Genomic DNA, 18066 nt, shown 5'->3' on the forward strand with positions numbered 1-18066 from the left:
CCCCGGGGAAGGAAGACTATCGCTGGCTTCCTGGAGGTTTCTAGACCCACGGTGTTCAAATTCAGACACAGCACCTGCGGGTGGGGTGGTCTGGCCGTCCACTGGGACAGGGAGCTGTCTCCACCCTCGGTGTGGGTCTGAGTCTGGCTGGCCGGGGGCTCCAACTATCCACGTCCTCTGAGGGGGCTCGGGGTGAACCCTCGCAGAACCCCACTCCTGTCTTGGCCAAGCCCTTCAAAGAGGGACCCCAAGGCCCTGGAGCCCCACATCCCGCCCCCCACCCCCAGCCGCCCCTGCTTACGGAAAGCAACACACAAATTGCAGCTCACGTAGATAAAAAGCGTTTTTTTTTAATTTTATCAAATCGATCTGTACAAAAGTTAGCTTTGCTTGGTCAGAAAGTAGCGAAACACAGCAGGTAAGTGACAGCGAAAGTCCAAACTCGACACCAAAAAATAGATGGCGTAAAAACGGGTTTGCTATAGTTCCTTGCCCCCAACCCCAGAAAGAGATAGGCCGAAAAAAAAAAAAAAAAAAAGAAAAAATTTTTTTTCTTCTAGAAAATGGTAGGAAAAAATAGAAAAAGTAAAAAGGAGCAACATCTCAGATGTCTTTCAATTGACAAAGTCTTAAAGGCACAAGTTTCCGTGAAGTAGGCGGTTATCTTTGCTCAGCACACAGCGGAAGCAGGCAGGTCAGTCAGGCGTTACTCACCTAAAACTAAGAATCTAAACTCGCTTAGTGGAGAAGGTTTCAGTTTCACAGCTTGGAGGTGGCGCCTGGTTCCTAAGAGCCGGGATTAACGCGTTTTGCAGCCATCGCGTCCTCCCAGGAAGTTCCCGTCTCTACCGCTTGGCACCAGCGGTGGGCAGGGGGGAAATTCAGCGACGCCCACACCCGCTAAACCTCAACTTCATCCGAGGTGCCGGGGCCCCCAACCTGATCAGAGACTATGAGGCAGATCCTTTTCCTCCCTCAGGGGCCCAGCCGCCCCCCCAGGGGGCCTGGAGCTCGGGGACCTCCGCGGCACCCCCAAAATGCCCAGGGCAAAGGCCCTAGGCCCCCTGCCGTCCTCGCCCTCCCCCTCGGTTCCCCGGCTTCCGTCTTGTCTTAAATTCTAGTCTCTGCACAAATCAATTCATTAATTACAGATAAAATAATACAGAACATAAATACATTTTAACAGCTTTCAAAACCAAACACGTTTAAGCTTCAAAAATAAAAATTAAAAAAATAAAATAAAAGGAGAGAAGTGTTAGTCACAGCCAAACCTCGCTCAGGAGAACCCTAGCTACAAGGATCACCCGGATCTGATGGGCTGGTCCCCACAGGTGCTCCTGCAGACGCGTGCCCACCAGGCTGCGGGTGCCCCCCTGCCGTGGGGATGTCGTCGTTGGTCCTGGGGTGTCTCAGTGCCAAGGCTGGCCAGGACCTCGGAAGGCAGGTGGCCGGAGACCCCTTGCCCCTTCCCTCCTTTTGTCCTTTGGGCTGTGCCTGCCGCTTTGCGCCCACCGAGGTACAGAACAAGGTGCCGGTGTCTGTGCAGAAGAGGACCCAATGGCCGTCCTTCGTTTCGGAGTTACCAGTCCCCACAAAGAGAGAGAAGGAAAGGAGGGCTGTGTCCGTTGATGGGAGTCTGGAGATCTGCAGGCAAAGTGGCCTGGGCTACAAAGCCAGCTCCCCGCAGACCCCAGCAGGCACTGACGAGCCGTGCACACCGAGCGCGCCTCTCCTCTGCTCCACGCACACCTTCCCGAGGGCCTCCGAGGCCCCAGCCGTCTTCGCCAAGATAAAGTCCGCCTCAGCCGACAGCCGACGCGGGCCCCTCCACGCGGCCACAGCGCCCTCAGGGTCTGGTCAGGGTGGTGTACACGGGCTGATCCCAGTTACTAGGGGGGCTGTGGGCAGGCGGCACGGAGAGCCCGCTAAGCAGGGGTGAGGCATAGGGCCGGCGGGACGAGTGGAAGTAGGGGTGCTGGTAGAGGCTGGCCGGGTAGCCGGGGTACGGGCTGTAGTAGCTGGGGGCCTGCAGGTCAGTGTAGTCGCACTGAGAGCTGGTGAAGGAGCTGGCGGCCGCGGCGGGGGCAGCCGTGGTGACGCTGGCCTGGGCGCTGTAGGAGCTGTAGTCGGCACGGCCTGGGGAGTCGTGTGACTGGTCACCGTAGTGGCTGGGGCTCAGCTGCTCCGTCTTGATGTGCGGCCGCGGGGGGCCTGCCTCGGTAGGCGACGCCGAGGCCGACGGGGCTCCCTTGTGGGCCCACACGGGGGACGCTCCGATGCCGGAGTGTGAGTAGGAGGTTCCCCCGTAGGAGCCGGCAGCGGTGGGCTGGTCTGCAGGCAGGGCCGAGTGGCCGTTGAGGGGCAGGTACTGGTCAAACTCGTGGACATCGAAGGTGTCCATGTTGCCGATGACCTCGCTGCTCAGCTCCGAGATGTCCACGTTGCTGAAGTCGATGTTCTGGCGCCCGCTGTCCACCAGGCGGCGGCCTTCCAGCTTCAGCTCCTGCTTGCCCCCGTGGTGCAGGTCTGTCTTGGGAGTGGTGGGCGGGGTGGGCGGCCCGTGGGTCTGCCCTGGGGACAGAGCACATTTCAGGGATGAATGCCTCTTCTGTGGGGGGTGGGGTGGGGCTGGCAGGGCCGGCCAGGCTGGCGAGGCGCGCACGGGAGGAAAACCAGCCCCGCTAACTGAAGGTAGGAATCAACGGCTTTTTGTTCCTGTACGTTTCCCAGAAATTCCAGCAAAGCCAGACCCAGACCTCACGCCTCGGCCGAGGAAATTCCGTGAAGCACTGTTCTGGGGGAAGACCTGGGGCCATGAAGGCCCCATGGCGAAGACCACAGTGGGAGAAGGAGACCCCAGCCCAGTGCACACGACGACAGCGCAACCCACACAGAATCTGTTTTCCCCGAGAATGCTGGCTTTAGCCAACTGGACCGAGACTGTTTGGCTGGCCAGGACTCCACTCTGGCCAGTCTCATCCTGAGCGGGGGCTGACCACCACGCGGGCAGTATGACTGAGTCCTGGGTCAGAACCAGCAAGAAAGCCAGGGGACGCAGAAACACCTCGGGCAGGACAGAAAGCAGCAGGTCACAGGGCAAACCATCATACCCTCGGTGTCCAGAGGGGGCTAAGCAGGCGACCCCCACTGTGTGCGTCAGACACGGCTGCTACCTGGGGTCTGGGGACTTTCTTGGGTACCCAAGGAAGGCCTGATTCTCTCGAGGGTGCCTGCCCCCAACCCCCTTGCTCATCTCAGCCACGGCCAGAACCCCTACTTCTCCCACTGGGGAGTGTCAGAGGCTGGTGGCCCCGGGAACCCACCTGCGTGGTCGCCATGGTGGTGCGTGTCACCGAGGCCCGAGTCGCTCTTGTACACGGCTCCCCCGGGGTGGTGGCCCAGCTCAGTGCCTGAGTCCCCGTCGCCCTGGCTCTTCACGCTCTTCCTCCGGCGCGGCTGGTACTTGTAATCCGGGTGGTCTTTCTTGTGCTGGACCCGCAGCCGCTCGGCCTCCTCCACGAAGGGGCGCTTCTCGCTCTCGCTCAGCAAGCTGTAGAGCAGAGGGCAGAAGCAGGGTGGCGGGGTGCCCAGGTGGCGCTGGCAGGGGACCAGGACGACCCCCACCAGGGAGGCCTGCGTGCATTCCCAGGCCTCGGCGGCCACCAGGCAGGCACTCCCCCCTCGCTGAGGACAGGAGGGCTCAAGCTGGCCGGCCGTTTGCTGAGGTCTGTGCTCATCAGGGTCACAGGAACAAGCCAGAACAAGACCCGAACCTTTCTGTCTCCACTTTTCCCCTCCTCCTTCCCCTCTCGCTGAGCTGTCTGTCCTCTCCCTTTGGGGTTTCCAAGGCAGGCGGGGGAGGAGGGCAGGACAGAGCTGAGAAGACACTGGACAAAGCGAGACTTCCCGGGAACCCGGCGGGACTTCACCGGCAGCTGATCTTCCCAGACCTCTGGAAACACTGGTGAAACCCAGTGGTCCTCACTGAAGCTCTGAACACACACTAGCCCCTCAGACCCTTCCAGAAGCTCACCGGTAACTGCCTGCGGGACTGGGCTTAGGGGCAGAGAGGTACGGGCTGCCGCGGTCCACAGTGCCCAGACCAGAGACAGGCAGGAGCACAGAAGACATTCACGCCAACTCTGAGCACCCACTGACACAGAGAGGAGTGAGATGTGGGGAACCAGCACCCCAAAGCCAAAGCTGTCCATGGTAAACCCAAGCGGAGAGCATTGGTTGGGGTGGGCTGTCCTGAGCAGCAACTCTGTCACTACTTTCTGCAGAACCAACCAGCTTCCCCAGGCCCCAGTGTGCACAAACCTTGTCTCTGCTGGACACCACTTCACCCCACTCCCTCCCTGCTGCGGGGTGCAGAGGTGGCAGGGGAGAGGAAGAAGCTGTGGGGATGGTGACATGCACTTCCTCCCCCCGCGTTCTGGACTCCCTCCGAAAGGTGGTCGGAGAGTGAGGGGGGAGCCCTTTCCAAGGAGGGGGCACCTCGAGAGAGCAGCGCACTGCTGGAGGCTGTGTCCTGCTTCCAGAGAGAAACCACCTTTCCTCGGGGGCAGGGACAGGCCACCAGGATCTGGGGCCACTCACAGCTGGGGTCTCCAACTAGGCATGCCAGCCACTGCCTTCAGCAGGCTGTTCGCGGACTCTGGGAATGTGCTGGGCGGTTGCACACTCCTCCCGCTGCCCTCCACGGGCCCTTCTGAGTACCCCGTGCCTGGTCCCAGCTGGCCAGAGGGGGTTTTTCCACTAGGACTCGCCCTGGGAACAGCCACTGGGAGCAGGGCCGAGGCCGGGCGCGGTGCCACCTCCTCGAGCCCCCGCGTACCCCAGGACCCGCTCCCAGCCCGCGGGGCCCGGGCCGCCGTCCCGCCCTGGCCCGGGGACGTGCACTCACCGCCACAGCTTGCCCAGCGTCTTGCTGAGCTCGGCGTTGTGCAGGTGCGGGTACTGATCGGCCAGCTTGCGGCGCGCCGCCTGCGCCCACACCATGAAGGCGTTCATGGGCCGCTTCACGTGCGGCTTGGCCTTGAGCGCGCCGCCGCCGCCGCCGCGCACCGGCATGGGCACCAGGCTCCAGTCGTAACCTTTGAGCACCTGCGACACGGCGTCTCGGATGCAGGCCGGGAAGCGCTCGTCCGCCGCTTCGGCCGCCTCGCCCCGGCCGCCGCCCCCCGCGCCTGCCGCGCGGCCAAGGCCCTCGGAGCCGGCGGGCGACGGCGGCGCGTCCGAGTCCGAGTCCTCCACGTGCGACATGGAGCTGGCGGTGCCAGACGGGCTGCAGGGCGGCTGGGCGCGGGCCTCGCTCATGTCCAGCATCGGGGCCGCGCGCGGAGGGGCGCGCACCGGGGACGCACACCGGGTTCGAGGCCCGGCTGCGCTGCGGCCGCTCTGGGACCTGAGATGGCCGCGCGGTGGCCCGACCTGCGTCGTCGCCGCCGCCGCTGCCGCCGCCCGATCCCGCGCTCCCGCCGCCGCCGCCGCCGCCGCCGCCGCCGCCGCCGCCGAGGCTCAGTCCCGGCGGAGGGACCCGCAACAAGTTTCTTTAAGCGGAGGCCGCGAGACCCCGCCCCCTGCCCGGCTCCCCATTGGCCGGCGCGCGCTCCGCTGCCCCCGGGGGCGGAGCTTGGAGCCCCCCGCCCCCTCCCCCCACCTTAAAGAAAGCGCCGCGAATCCCCCGGCGCCCCCTCCTGCCCCGCCCGGCGCGGCACCACGTGGGGCCCGGCGCGCCCGGCAGCCCAGGACCGGAGCCCGGGCTGTGCACGCGCCCTCCCGTTCGCCTCGCCACGCCGTGGGCCCCCCTTCCAGGAGGAGCGGGAAGGAAACAGGGGTCAGAGAAGGGAGCAGTGGGGCGCTCCGGGGCGCCCTGCTCCCTCTGCGGGCGCGTCTGGGCTCCCGTGCGTCCCGCCTCCGGTCCCGTCGCGCAACCGGCTCCGCAAGGAGGCGCGTCCTCAAGGGCCCCCCCAACCAGCCCGCCTTGAGCCCCGACGTCTCGCCCGCAGCCCAAAGGCGCCGGGGTCAACTGCTGCCAGCCTGCGGCCCAGGGGAGGGTCGGCTGGACCGCGTAGCCTCAAAGCCCGGGCTCCCCGCCCGCAGGGCCAGCGCGACATGCGGGAGGCTCCAGCGCGCCTGAGTCTGCGCGCCGCGCGCGTCCAGGTAACTCGCGCCCAGGGGCCGCGGCTGCGAGCTGGGCGATCCCAGGTTCCCCGCCCGGACCGGGCGCGAGCGTAGACAGCGCTGGCGGGGGCGCGGTCCTAGGAGCTGAAGGGGGCGGGAGCGCTGGGCGGGGCCTGAGCTGACCCTAGCTCTTGAGTCCCTGGGGCCGCCCGGCGGATGGCGTGGCCGGACGCGGGGGCCCAGGGCCTTCCGGGCGTGACCCGGGGGGTGGGGGCGCGGAGGCTGTCCAGCGGAGCGGTCCTGGGTGGTCCGGGGGGTCAGGGGCCGCTCGGGGCGCCTGGAGTGGAGGAGGTGGGCGCGCCCGCCGAGGAGGGAAGGGGGCGGGGTGTGCCGCCGTGTGTGGGGGGGCGGCGGGGTCGGAGAGGGGACATTTCCCCGTAGGCAAGCGCCGGGCCGCGGCTCCGAGTCCCCGCCCGTGGCCGCCCCCGCGAGTTGGCCTTGGGCCCGGCGGTCCCCGAGGGCGGCTCAGATTCTTTCGCCAAACCCGCCGGGAGCGACGGACCGGCCGCCCAGAGCTTCGCCATCCCCTCCTTGGGCGGCCGACTCTGAACAGGCGCGTCTCGGAGCTTGGGCCCGCGCGCCCCAAGTGACTCCGGGCAAGGGCGCCCAGCTTCCCGACCGCGCGCCTCCCGCCGAGTCCTGGACGCCTAGGCGAGTGGCCGCCGCCGCCGAAGGAGTGACGCCGTCTTTCTGGCGGCAGAAAGGGCTGGTCTATTAGCAGAAAACTCCGAATCGAAAGCCGGCGAGTGGTGCTGAAGCGTCTCCCCGCGCACCTTTCCCGACCCGGGGGCCGCCCCCGCGCCTCTGACCGCGCAGGATGCGCCTCCTGCCCCGACCCCGGCGACGGCCCGCCCCCGCGCGGGGGGCTGCCAATTCCTTAGAGAGGAAGACGCTGCGCACTTAGGCCTTGGAGCCGGGTCCCGTCCGGACCGCCCGTTTGGGGACTAGGCCTTGGCCTCGGTGGCTCCGGGGGCTGTCGGGGGACCTGGAACAGCGGGTGCCGCGGCCTCTACGGGACGCTTCGGGGCCTAAGAGGGAGGCGCCCGGCGCCTGCGATGCTCAGGTCTGCTGCCACCTGCAGGGTGACCAGAAGGCTGCTGTCTTTGTGCGCTGGGCTAACCCGCTTGCCCCAGACAGTGAACCCGACCTTCTGCCTTCCTGGAAAGCACCACGGGGAGCCTCGCTCTTCAAGGCGAACAGTGGCTGGGAGGCCCCACATGATGGTGAGGGCCAGCCGGCCTCCAGGGTGACCTGTCCTCCTCTTTTCTCTGCCGGGTCACCTGCCAGGGAACACCCTTCCCTTTGGGGTCCCCGCTCTGCAGTCTCAGGACACTGAGGGAGGATCCAAGTGGGGGCGCCTGCTGAGCTCACTGGCCCAGTAACCCTGCCAGTGAAAGCAGGGTTTAAGTAAAGGGGGCAGAGATGACAGACGGAGGCCCCCACTGCCCTGCCCAGACCCCCTCAGCAGATCCCGCCTGCTCCCCATGCCTCGCGCGCATACTGTCAGGCACCAGGTCTGGGTTTTCACGAGGAACTCTGCTTTGCTGAGGAAAACGAAGCCCAGGTTGCACTGGGTACGGTGGGCCAGGCAGCCTCTCCCCGCTCCCCAGCGACCCACAGAGGGGCACCTTACAGCTGTGTCCCCGGACACAGGTGACCCCTGGGACCCTTGGAGGGAAAGAGGCCAAGCTGGGGGAGTCTGGGCTAGACCCTGGTGGCACAGTGGTGTGGCACGTGCCGTCCTAGGCCCCACCCTTGGTTCCACCAGCTGCAGTGACCACCCTGAGGGCTGGTGGGGGGGTGTTGGTGGGCAGCCCCTGTTGAATTTGTGCAGGCCACAAGTCCCATGGGATGGTGGGGGGAGGCAGAGCCCCGCCAGAGCGTGGGTGCCCTTCCAGGGAGGCGGCACTTGCAGTGTAGCCCCACAGCCCGGGGTGGCTGCTGGCACGTGGGCTGGTGCCCAGAAGTGCCCCCAAGTCCTCCACTGTCTTGAAGGCCTCCAAAGTTGGCCAGTGCACTATCCAGCCTCATCCTTCATTCATGCTGACCTCGGTTTGTGTCCTCAGCTGCTGGGTTGGTCCTGAGGGGACACCGGGATGTGGCCTTCAGAGGAGGAGGTGGCCACGGTTGGTTCGTGTCTTCATCAGTGTTGATGAAGCACCTGCTTTATGCCAGGGGCTTTCTGGGCAACATGAAATAGAACCACACTGCACAGTCCCTGCCCAGAGGATGCTTGAGTTGGGGTGAGGGGGGGTGACAGCACACACACCAAGGGGTCGAGACACTCACCATGGGGTGCAGGAGGGGTCCAGGAAGGCAGCTTTGGGGAGGTGACAGTTAAGCTGAGACCTGAAGCTTCCAATCTCTCAAAGAAGAGAGGACGTTCCCTTGGGGGGGGGGGGCATGTGCAAAGGCCCTGAGGCAGCAAAGAGTACAGGGTATTTGAGAACAGAGTGAGGCCACAGTGACTTGAAAGTTGAAGGGCAGCTCTTTGAACCACCTCTCAGTCCACCTCCTGCCTTCCCCCCTCTTCTCTTAGCTCCTCCTTCCTGCCCCCACCTGCCGCTATCCAGATGGCCTCACCTTCATCTAGTGAGTGGGCTTTGAGGTTTCAGGGAGATGATCCCATTGGCCAAGTTTGGTCAGGTATCTGACCCTGGAATGTCAGCCCTGGGGCAGAAGGAAGCTGATGTAAACGAGGTTTCTAGACCAAACCCTGGCAGAGGCTCCAAGAGTACCTGCAAAGAAGGAGATGTGGGCTGGCAGGCACCCCTTGTGTCTACAAGACCTGAGACCTGGCCAGCCTAGGCCTGGAGGGCTCAGGGAAACCGCTTCCAGGCACAAGGACCCCCGATGTGCCCATCCCTTGGCTTGTAGGAACGGCAGCTCAGGAAACCCCTGTGTGTGTGTTTGTGTGTGTGTGTGTGTGTGTGTGTGCGCGCACACACACTGCAGAGGCTGAGTAGGAAAGAAGGGGCTGCTGAGGGATAAATGCCACCACAGACGAGAGCACCCTGCTATCGCTCCTTGCATCGCCCTGCCCAGCCTCTGCCTGGCCCTCGCCTTCCAGTCAGGGAGGCTGAGTCCGTGGTTTGCAGTCTTTAAGAGAAAAGTGTTGAGACAGGCCACGTGGGCCCACGATCCCCAGGGCCGGCATGTCCCCTGTGCGTCCACAGCCCTGGCCCGGGCCTCCACAAGCCGGCCTGAGGAGCTCGGCATCACATCCTTGGGACCCCAGCTCAAGCTCAGAGATCAATTGATGCTTTTAGCTACTGGCCGGTCTGCAGAAACCAGATGTCCAGGACGAAGGTGAGGAAGCAGCTCTGTAAAGGCAGCTCGTCCTGCCCCGCTGGGTCCAGAGAGAGAGAGGAGGGGTGCCCACAGGGCACCAGGACTGCAGCGTCCCCTGGTAACAGACTCTCAGAGCTCTGGGCCAGCTCTTTGCTGAAAGCCCCTCCCCAACTTGGTTTGCTAGCTGCTAGGGAACTTCTAGTTTGGGTGGAACGCGGCCCCTTGGTTGGGCTGATGTCCACTCGGGAGCTGGCCATCTCTATTCCTCACCCTTCCACACATGCAGAAGACACTGGAAGATCATGCCCAGATTCCTCCCCTCGGCCCCCAGGACCAGGGTGTTCTGGGCCGGTCTGTGGTGGGCACTGGTTCCGTGCAGGCTCCTCCAATGCTGTGTCTCGGCTTCAAGCTGGCGCATCCTCGCAATCCCGCGGGCTCAGGTCAGGGTGGACGTGCTCCCGGCTCTCCCTCTGCACCTTCTCGCCAGCTCTGAAGCCTCCTGATAGATAAAACCCATACTGCCTGGGAGTGACCTCCGACCACCGGAGGTTGGGGACGCCACTGCCGTGGCTGTTCTCCTTTGAAAGGATTCCGGGAGGGGACAATGCTCAACCCGGGGAGCTGAGCCCCCGTGTGCGCTGTCTGCTTGGGGACACGTGCTGCGCAGATGTGTCGGGAGCAGCTGTGGTCTCTGCGCTGGCCTCCACTCAGCCCCTGCTGGTCGCGGTCCCCGAGCATCCAGCTGTGCCCGTCCATCTCTCTCCAGCCCGTGGGCTTGGGGGAGCTGGCTCCAGCAGCAGCCGGCAGGCCTTGGCACATCTCTCTAATGGCCTCGGCACATCTCGGCAGGGGTGCTTCTGTAGCCAAACGCTGTCCTCAGGCAGGATCCTGGGTGTCTCAACACGCAGCCTTCCCTGGGTGGAGGGAGCACCAGGGCGTCCAGACCAGGCACCAGCAGTGTCTTCTGCAGGGGGAAACTGAGTCTGCTGAGGCAATGCAGACTTGGGGTCAGGCTGTGCCTCTGGGCGTTTCTATATCTAAGCCAGTAAATTCCACTCCTTGTTCATGCACAAGGGGTCTGTGTGATGCCAGGCTCCTGGACCCCCGGACCCCAGCCCCATTCTGGCTCCAAACTCCCCTGGACCACCAGACCCCACCCTCATTCTGGGTCCTCACTTCCCTGGACCCCAGACCCCACCTTCATTCTGGGCCCTCATTTCCCTGGACCCCAGACCCCCCCCTCATTCTGGGTCCTCACTCCCCTGGATCCCAGGCCCCAGCCCCATTCTGGGCCTTCATTCCCCTGGACCCTTGGACCCCAGCCCCATTATGGGCCCTGGCTACCCTGGACCCCATAACCATATTGGATCCTCACTTCCCAGGACCCCCAGACTCCATCCACACCCTAGATCCTCCTTGCTCCAGATCCCACTCCCATTCTGGGCCCGCACCGCATGGACCCCAGCCCCCAGGATTCCTGCCCTCCACCATCGCCATCACCTGGTCCCCGGCTCCGTGCACCATGCTCCTCTGTCTTCTGGGCCCTGAGCCCCCCTGAGAAGTGACGAGGCCAGGAGAGGCTTTCTGGGCCCACGTGCAGGAGGCGAGCCAGGATGCTGAAGTTGACCCTCGCTTTAGGACACCAGCTTTCTGAGCCCAGACAGGCTGCCGAGAGCTGTGCTCGTCCTTCCAAGCGGGACTTCAGGTCTAATGACGCTTCTTGTTCGAGATGTCTGAGTTGAACCTCTCTGAAGCGGAGCCCTGCGTCAAGGATGACAGGGAAAGGCCCACAGTGGCTTGAAATAAACGTGTCACAGAGAAAGTCTCCTTTCCTAGAAAGGGATCTGGCCGGCTGCAGGCCCTGACTGCCTCTGCCACAATGGAAGGTTCCAGAGACTCATCATGCCAGAGGCAAATTAGGACACACCCCCTTGGGAGATTTCCACCCGTACGCCAAGTAGTTATTTTTCTGCGCGTGGTGGAGGAGGGTTTAAGACACCCTCAGGCAGGAGTGGTGGGCAGAATGGGAGAGAGCCATGCCCTCCTGCATGAGGAGAATGGCACTGTTGTGAAGGTGCTGGAGTCCGGGAGGCTCAGAGTGAGCGTGGCACAGCTTTGCCTCCCTGGGCTCCAGGTGGGGCAGGACATTCGGCTCCTGTTTGCTTTGGTCCCTCGGGGCCTGGCCCTGGGGAGCAGGTGTGGCAGCCGCTGGCTGGCGCAGACCCCCCCCCGCCCCCCCGCCCCCCCCCCCCCCCCCCCGCTTCCTCAACCGCAACCTAACATCCCCTTCCTCGTGGGACGTGGCAGGTGTGGAACAGGACCCGTTGCCAACTGCTCCTGCACCCCAGGACCTGAGGACTGTGGGACATGCGCCAACTTTGCTGCTCAAGCTGGGGGTTCCCACCCAGTCACCTTTGCCATCAGTTTGAGAAGAAATCGGTTCCTGGTCATCAGAGGAGGTAGCTGGGACCTCAGGAACAGGTGGGTTGGGGCGTTCTACTTGACGGTCCCTCTCTGATTTCTAAGCAGAGGCCAAGTGTCTCCTTCGACAGAGGGGCCCCTAGTGGGCTTTGCAGAGGTGGGTGAGGCCTGGATAAGCCGACGAGAAAAGTTCCTGCTAATGTGACCTCTGAGCATCGGTTGGAAGTGACGGTACAATCTGAGGGGTTAGAAGGGCATTCCTGGTGGCTTTCAACCTTCCAGATGACCACTGTGAGATGGAGAGAACCCCCTTCATGTGGCCCCTGTGTGGGTCCATGCAGCAAGATCCTGGAGGGTGTATCTGAGCATTTTCTATTCCGTGGCTCATTCCGCAAACATTTCTGGAGCTCCTGTGCCATGGCAGGTGCCGGGCAGAGGGTGGCGACCCACAGGGGGCCCGCCCCTCCAGAAGCTCGTGCTGGCAAAGCATTCTAATAAAGCGTGAAACGAGGCCTACGGAGTGGCTTGTGAATTGGGGCTTCATGCGGGCCGCCTGCCCCTGCCTCCTGCCCTTGGGGTGTGGAAAGGGGTAGGAGGGAGTTTGGGGCTCCCCCAAGACAGGAGGGCATTGGAGATCACGGGACCTGATGCTGTCGTCTGTGGCCCTTCGACTTTGGGGGAGTTCTGGGGTTACTCAGCGCAGCGGAGGGAGCGCCTGTCTGTTCTGTGGGCACTTCTGGGCCTGCGTGAGTTGGGATAAAATAGCATGCCCGGCGTGCGATAGCCAACACCTGATGTTACTGTACTTTCTCTGTCTGTAAACTCATCATCGCTCCAAACTAGCACCTTTCAGAGCTCGTCTCCCGCTGGTGGGCCCATCCGGGCTCGCCTTCAAGGAGAACATGTACCAGGCATGCCCTTCACTCTTTCCACAAATGAACTGTCTGCTTGGATCACCGGGCGAGGGTCAGAGGAAGCCAAGACCGGCTGATGGATGGCACTGGGCACAAGCTCCCAGCCCAACCCTCAGCCCTCCCGTCCGTGAAATAAGAGGTTTGGGCCAAATCAGGGAGGGGTCTTGGGCTCAGGTGCCTTCAGGAACTAATCAGGGAGAGGAATGTGGAAGCTGCTGTGGTCAAGGCCATAAGGAGTTGTGGGGCCTGTGGATGGCTGGAGAGAGGCCCCCATCATCCCAAGGGCCAGCCAGGGCCCCCAGACCTCAGCTGACCACAGATGCACACCTGAGCCCAGCTCGGATGGGTAGCACTGCTCACCAACACAACAACTTGTGGCTTTATATTTTATTTTACTTTATTTTTATTTATCTTATTTATTTATTTTTTTGAGGAAGATTAGCCCTGAGCTAACTGCTGCCAATCCTCCTCTTTTTGCTGAAGAAGACTGACCCTGAGCTAACATCCGTGCCCATCTTCCTCTACTTTATATGTGGGACGCCTACCACAGCATGGCCTGTCAAGCAGTGCCATGTCCACACCCAGGATCTGAACTGGCGAACCGCGGGCCACCGAAGCAAAACATGTATACTTAACCGCTGCACCACCGGGCCAGCCCCACAACTTGTGGTTTTGAGGCTGTTTGTTACGCGGCATTATTGTGGTGATCGGTAGCCCATATGCTAACTGATACAGCTCTGTGGGCAAAATTCAGCCCACAAGCCTCCTGTTTGTGACCCATGGCCTAGGCCATTTCCAAGACTTCTTCTAGTGTAGAATATGATTCTAAGAAAAACCTGTGCATTCTTCCCTGCTGTAGGACTCTATAACCAGAGAATGTGAATGCACTGGGATTTCTTGCTTCTCACTCTGCCCAACAGTCATGGCCCCCCAGCTTGGAGGGCCACACGAAGCACGTCTCCTTCTGGGGTGCGGGTGTGGGAGCGTTCATGGCCCGGAGCTGGCGGTGCTGGGAGAGGAGACAGGCAGGCCAAGCAGAACAGCCGTCCATGAGTCATGGTTCCAGAGCAACCAGCAAATGGCCCAGCACCTGCTGCCCACCCCCACCCGCACCTGCCAGCCTCACCAGGGGGTTTTGGCCGCTGGACAGTCAGGGCGGGACCGGCCGAAACCGACCACCCCTCCAGAAGAAAGTGACAGATGTTAGTGCCAGCGGGTCCTACCCTCCCCATCAACAGATGTCAAGACATGAAAAATTGGGGTAAATGAAGGGTGCACAATTAGATTTGGGCCCAAGCTGGGTTCCTGAGGGTGCCAGAGACAGCTGCAAATGCTCGTCAGCGACAATTGCCCTGATGCAGGGAGGCTGCCAGGCCGGGGTGCCCGGGGACAGCTGGACGAGGTGCCGACATGGGGCTCATTCCTCTGTGAAGCCGTCCCGCAGCTGCTGGGAGTGCCGCCAGCCCGCGGGCCTGTGCGCCGCAGCTCTAGGGCGGCCTGCTGGGGACACGGCCCTCCTGGGGGTTCCGGCTCCTCCATGGGTCCCCACCACACCATCCCATCTTGAGCTGCCAGCTCCGCTCAGGGGAGCCCCCCTTTTCTCTTCTCTCCTCCTTTTCTGGGCTCCTTCTCCCTGCCTCTGTCCAGGTGGGGCTTGGCGCTTCCGCCCAGCCCCGGTCCTCCTGTCACGGGCCCTAGGACAGCCAGGCCTCTTCTCAAGCACCTCAGCCTGACTTTTTCTCATGGAGTTTTTTGTTTGAAGATGGCGGTTCAGGGCCCCTCCCCTCCCCGTGCACACACACACTTCCGGCACCTGGTGTTGGTGACAGGCTTTTTGGGAGGGACCCCAGGTTCCTGTGGCTTGCAGGCCCTGAGCTACAGGGTGAGAGGAAAGCATTTCTGGGCCTCTCTGGCAGGAGGATCCCGGCCCTGGGCTGACTCTGGGTTTGCAGAAGAGGTTTTGTTGGGGTTTTTCATTTGTTTGCGGTTTTTTAATGAGGAAGATCAGCCCTGAGCTGACATCTGTGCCAGTCTTCTTCTATTTTGTGTGTGGGTTGCTGCCACAGCATGGCTGATGAGTGGGTCTAGGTCTGCGCCTGGGATCTGAACCCATGAACCTGGGGTCACTAAAGCGGGGTGTATGAACTTAACCACTACGCCACCGGGCTGGCCTCATTTGGTTGGTTTTTAAGTGGAGTGCCTTCTTAGGTCATAAGATGTACCCATGTCTAAATATTATTTTAAAACCGTTAGATGCCCCCCAAGATAGACGAAGAGGTGCGTTTGACGTAAACGACATGACCTAGTCCCAGGCAAAGCCATGCCTTTCAGGTGCCTCTGAGACACCAGTGCAGGGTTCCCACATAGCAGAAAATGAACCATTTTCAAGTGAACAATTCTGTGGCATTTCGTGAATTCGCATCCTGTGGAACCGCCCCCTCTCTCCAGTCCTAGAACAGTTTCATCACCCCACAAGGAAACCCCGTGCCCCTCATCATCAGTCCTCACCCCCTCCCCCAGCCCTGGGACCCACCCTGGACTTCCTGTCTCTGAGGATTTGCCTGTTCTGGACATTTCATATAAATGCAGTCAGACAGTATGCAGCCCTGTGTGTCTGGCTTCTCTTGCTTAGCTCGGTGTTTTCGAGGTTCATCCATGTTGTAGCCTGTGTCAGGACTTCACTCCTTTTTATGGTTGAATAATATGGGTGCACTGTGGATTACGTTCAGGCTGAAACGGGCAAGAGCTGAGCCACTTCCCAGCCTTTGCTGTTCCATGAGGTCCCTCCTGTGCCGGTTCCGGACCCTCAGATGGACTGGATCTCTGTGGTCAGCTCCCAGGAGGCGACCCCGGAGAAAACGTGAGAGCCTGAGCTCCCGGCAGACCTCTCCAATGGCCTCGCCCACCCTGGGCAAACCCAGTGAGGGAGCCCAGCGTCCAGAGCCCAGCGAGCTGGAGGCCAGACAAGGGGCCCCTTTCTGCTCTGCACAATGCCCCATTGTGCCCTTCTCTGGGGAGAACAATGCAGCGCTGGCCAGGGGAAGCTGAGCACAAAGGGCCCTTTGTGAGGACCGTCCCCACCTGAAAAGCATCACCAGGTCACACCTGATGGCAGAGCTGTCCTTCCTGGCCTTCTGTCCCCTGAGCAGCTCTTGCATCTGGATGGGGACCCAGGGACCTCGCCTGAGCTGAGGGCACTGGCTTCTGCCCACTCTCCCTGAATGGCTGTGCTGGCCTGTCCCGAGCGTGGTGCCTAGACAAGGGGGAGGAGAGGTGCAGTTCATGGGTTTCTGTGGAAGGACCTGGAGGCAGGTCATGGGCTCTGGCTCACTGTCCCGCTGACCCCCAAGGCTGTGAGCCTTCGGGTACACGCTTCCCTGCTGGCGGCTTGCCATGACGTAGAGATGTTTGCCCAGCCCACTGCAATGTCTTTTACAGGTCCCACTGCACAGGGGGCTCCGAAGGGAGGGTTTTTCATGGAAAAGGAAAAGAAACAAACAAAAAATCACACTGTAAGATACACACACATGCTGTTACCCCAACAGTGGTGTCGGGGGGCGGGGGGACGTTGGGGAGGGGTTCCAGAAGTTGCTGGTCTGGCCAAGATCTGGGGGATCCTGTGTCTAGAGCCAGTCCCTGCCCTCATGGAGCTCACAGTGCAGATGGTGAAGATATAATTAAACAAGAAAGACTGATCATTTGACCACAAGAGTATTGATAATTCATATATCAAAATACTAGGAACAAGATGTAAAGAGAAACAAACAAAAAACCCAGGACAAACATTTGCAATATGCGCACAAGAATAGGATCTTTAATATGTAAAGAGCTCTGACAAGTGAATAAGAAAAACCCACATCTACTTCAATGATTTGCTTCTAAGTGCCCCTCAGTTTACCCAGTGACCCCTAAGCTTCCAGTGCAGGACCTCTTCTTTGCTCTAAGGAATGCCCATAACTCCACCCTCTGGGAGCCACCTCTCCTGAGCAGTGCCTGGGCTGCTCTATGCTCAGAATGTGCAGTTGCTCGTGTCCTCACCGGGGCTTTACTTGGGTCCTTGGTCAGTAAGTTCTTCCCTTCTCTGGAGTCCTCAGTGCACCTCTGTTCCCAGTGGCTGGAGGTCCAGTCTTGACAGCCAGTAGGAGTGCTGCTTGTCTGATGGGGGCTTTGCTGACGTGGGCAGACCTGCCCCTCTGCCGACCTGAGCTAGAGGATCTGGCTGAATTTGGGAGGTAGAGGCCCAGCTACTGCCTGCACTGTCCCTTGCTAGCTGTGTGACCGTCACCCCAGCATCCTCCTCGGACAGTGGAGATGAGGCGTCGGGGAGGGGACACCTGTGAGGTACTTGGCCACCCACCGTGTGCAGGCAGCAGCAGCCTGGGTCCCTGGGGTGAAGCCACTGCTCCCACCTTTCCTCCACGGGAATGCAGAGGGAGTGTAGTACCTGCCACGGTCCTCGGCTGCCTTGGACGCTGACCAGGCCCACCTTGGTCCTGTCCAGACACAACCTCTCCGACAGTCTCCTTCACATGGAATTTCTACTTCTGGAGTGCCTTCCGTCCTCTCTTTAGAGTGAGGGTCCATGAGGGTAGGCGGCTAGGTAGGGGAGGGCACGAGGTGGGGGGGAAGGGGGCGGCCTCCACAACGTTGGATGATGAATGAATGAATGCATAATGAACGCAGTGGGTCCACCCCGGTCCAGGTGGAGGCATGCACGCCGTCCTCCCAGGCCCCCAGCCCCTTGCCCTCACTGCTGCAGCGCCCCGCGCGGCCTTGAGCGCGCTCCCCGGGCGTGGGTGCGGCCGGCGGGGTGGGCGTGTCCTCCAGGCGTGGGCGGGGCGGACCAGAGAGGGCGTGTCCTGTGGGCGGGACCGCCCGGAGTGGGCGTGTCCTCCGGGCGTAGGCGGGGCCGGGCGGAGTGGGCGTGTCGTCGCCGCGCGCCGCTCCCCGCACATGCGCCTTGGCGGCCAGCGATGGCGGCGCCCGAGGAGCCGCTGAGGAGGCGGAAGGTCGGGAGCGCGGGCCCGGGACCTGGGTCTCCGCCGGGGCCGGGGCGCGACCCCGCGGGCTGCCCGGCCCGCCTCGGCGCAGGCACCTTCTGGCTGACCAGGATCGTGCTCCTGAGGGCGCTCGCCTTCGTTTACTGTGAGTCGCGGGCCCGGGCCCCCGCCCGCGCGCCCCTGCGCGACCCCTTCACGCCGCGGCCCCTCTCTGCCGGGTCGGGTGAGCCCGGGGCGAGGGTCTTCGCGGGGAC

The 18066-nt window shown here is 62.1% G+C and overlaps 2 protein-coding genes across 6 annotated transcripts in view; one reads left to right on the forward strand and one right to left on the reverse strand.

Annotated features, from left to right (window-relative positions):
* Positions 1-326: 326 nt before the first annotated feature.
* SOX8 (SRY-box transcription factor 8) lies at positions 327-5511 on the reverse strand. The gene is made up of 3 exons (XM_014849019.3): positions 4907-5511; positions 3324-3550; positions 327-2571 (listed from the first exon to the last, which is right to left on the reverse strand). The coding sequence occupies exons 1-3, from the start codon at positions 5326-5328 to the stop codon at positions 1847-1849; spliced, it is 1374 nt and encodes a 457-aa protein (XP_014704505.2). The 5' UTR covers positions 5329-5511; the 3' UTR covers positions 327-1846.
* Positions 5512-17752: 12241 nt separating this feature from the next.
* The window catches only part of LMF1 (lipase maturation factor 1), a 116814-nt gene continuing 116500 nt past the window's right edge, over positions 17753-18066 (forward strand). For 4 of the 5 annotated variants that reach the window (XR_011494397.1, XR_011494395.1, XR_011494396.1 and 1 more), the window contains exon 1: positions 17753-17957. Coding sequence is in view for 1 of the 5 variants with exons in the window: in XM_044747608.2 (XP_044603543.2) it covers positions 17786-17957 (172 nt within the window). In the remaining 4 variants the exon portion in view is untranslated. The remainder of the gene's footprint in view (positions 17958-18066) is intronic. The other variant, XR_011494398.1, reaches the window with a different exon arrangement.

Source organism: Equus asinus, chromosome 14 (assembly GCF_041296235.1).
Source record: "Equus asinus isolate D_3611 breed Donkey chromosome 14, EquAss-T2T_v2, whole genome shotgun sequence".
NCBI lineage: Eukaryota > Metazoa > Chordata > Mammalia > Perissodactyla > Equidae > Equus > Equus asinus.

Excerpts from the sequence above, each read along its gene's own strand:
- SOX8 (XM_014849019.3), bottom strand. The coding sequence starts at position 5,328 with ATGCTGGACATGAGCGAGGCCCGCGCCCAGCCGCCCTGCAGCCCGTCT. Across the intron at positions 3,551-4,906 it reads ACGCTGGGCAAGCTGTGGCG|CTTGCTGAGCGAGAGCGAGA; the intron begins GTGAGTGCACGT and ends TCTGCTCTACAG. Across the intron at positions 2,572-3,323 it reads CCACCATGGCGACCACGCAG|GGCAGACCCACGGGCCGCCC; the intron begins GTGGGTTCCCGG and ends CTCTGTCCCCAG.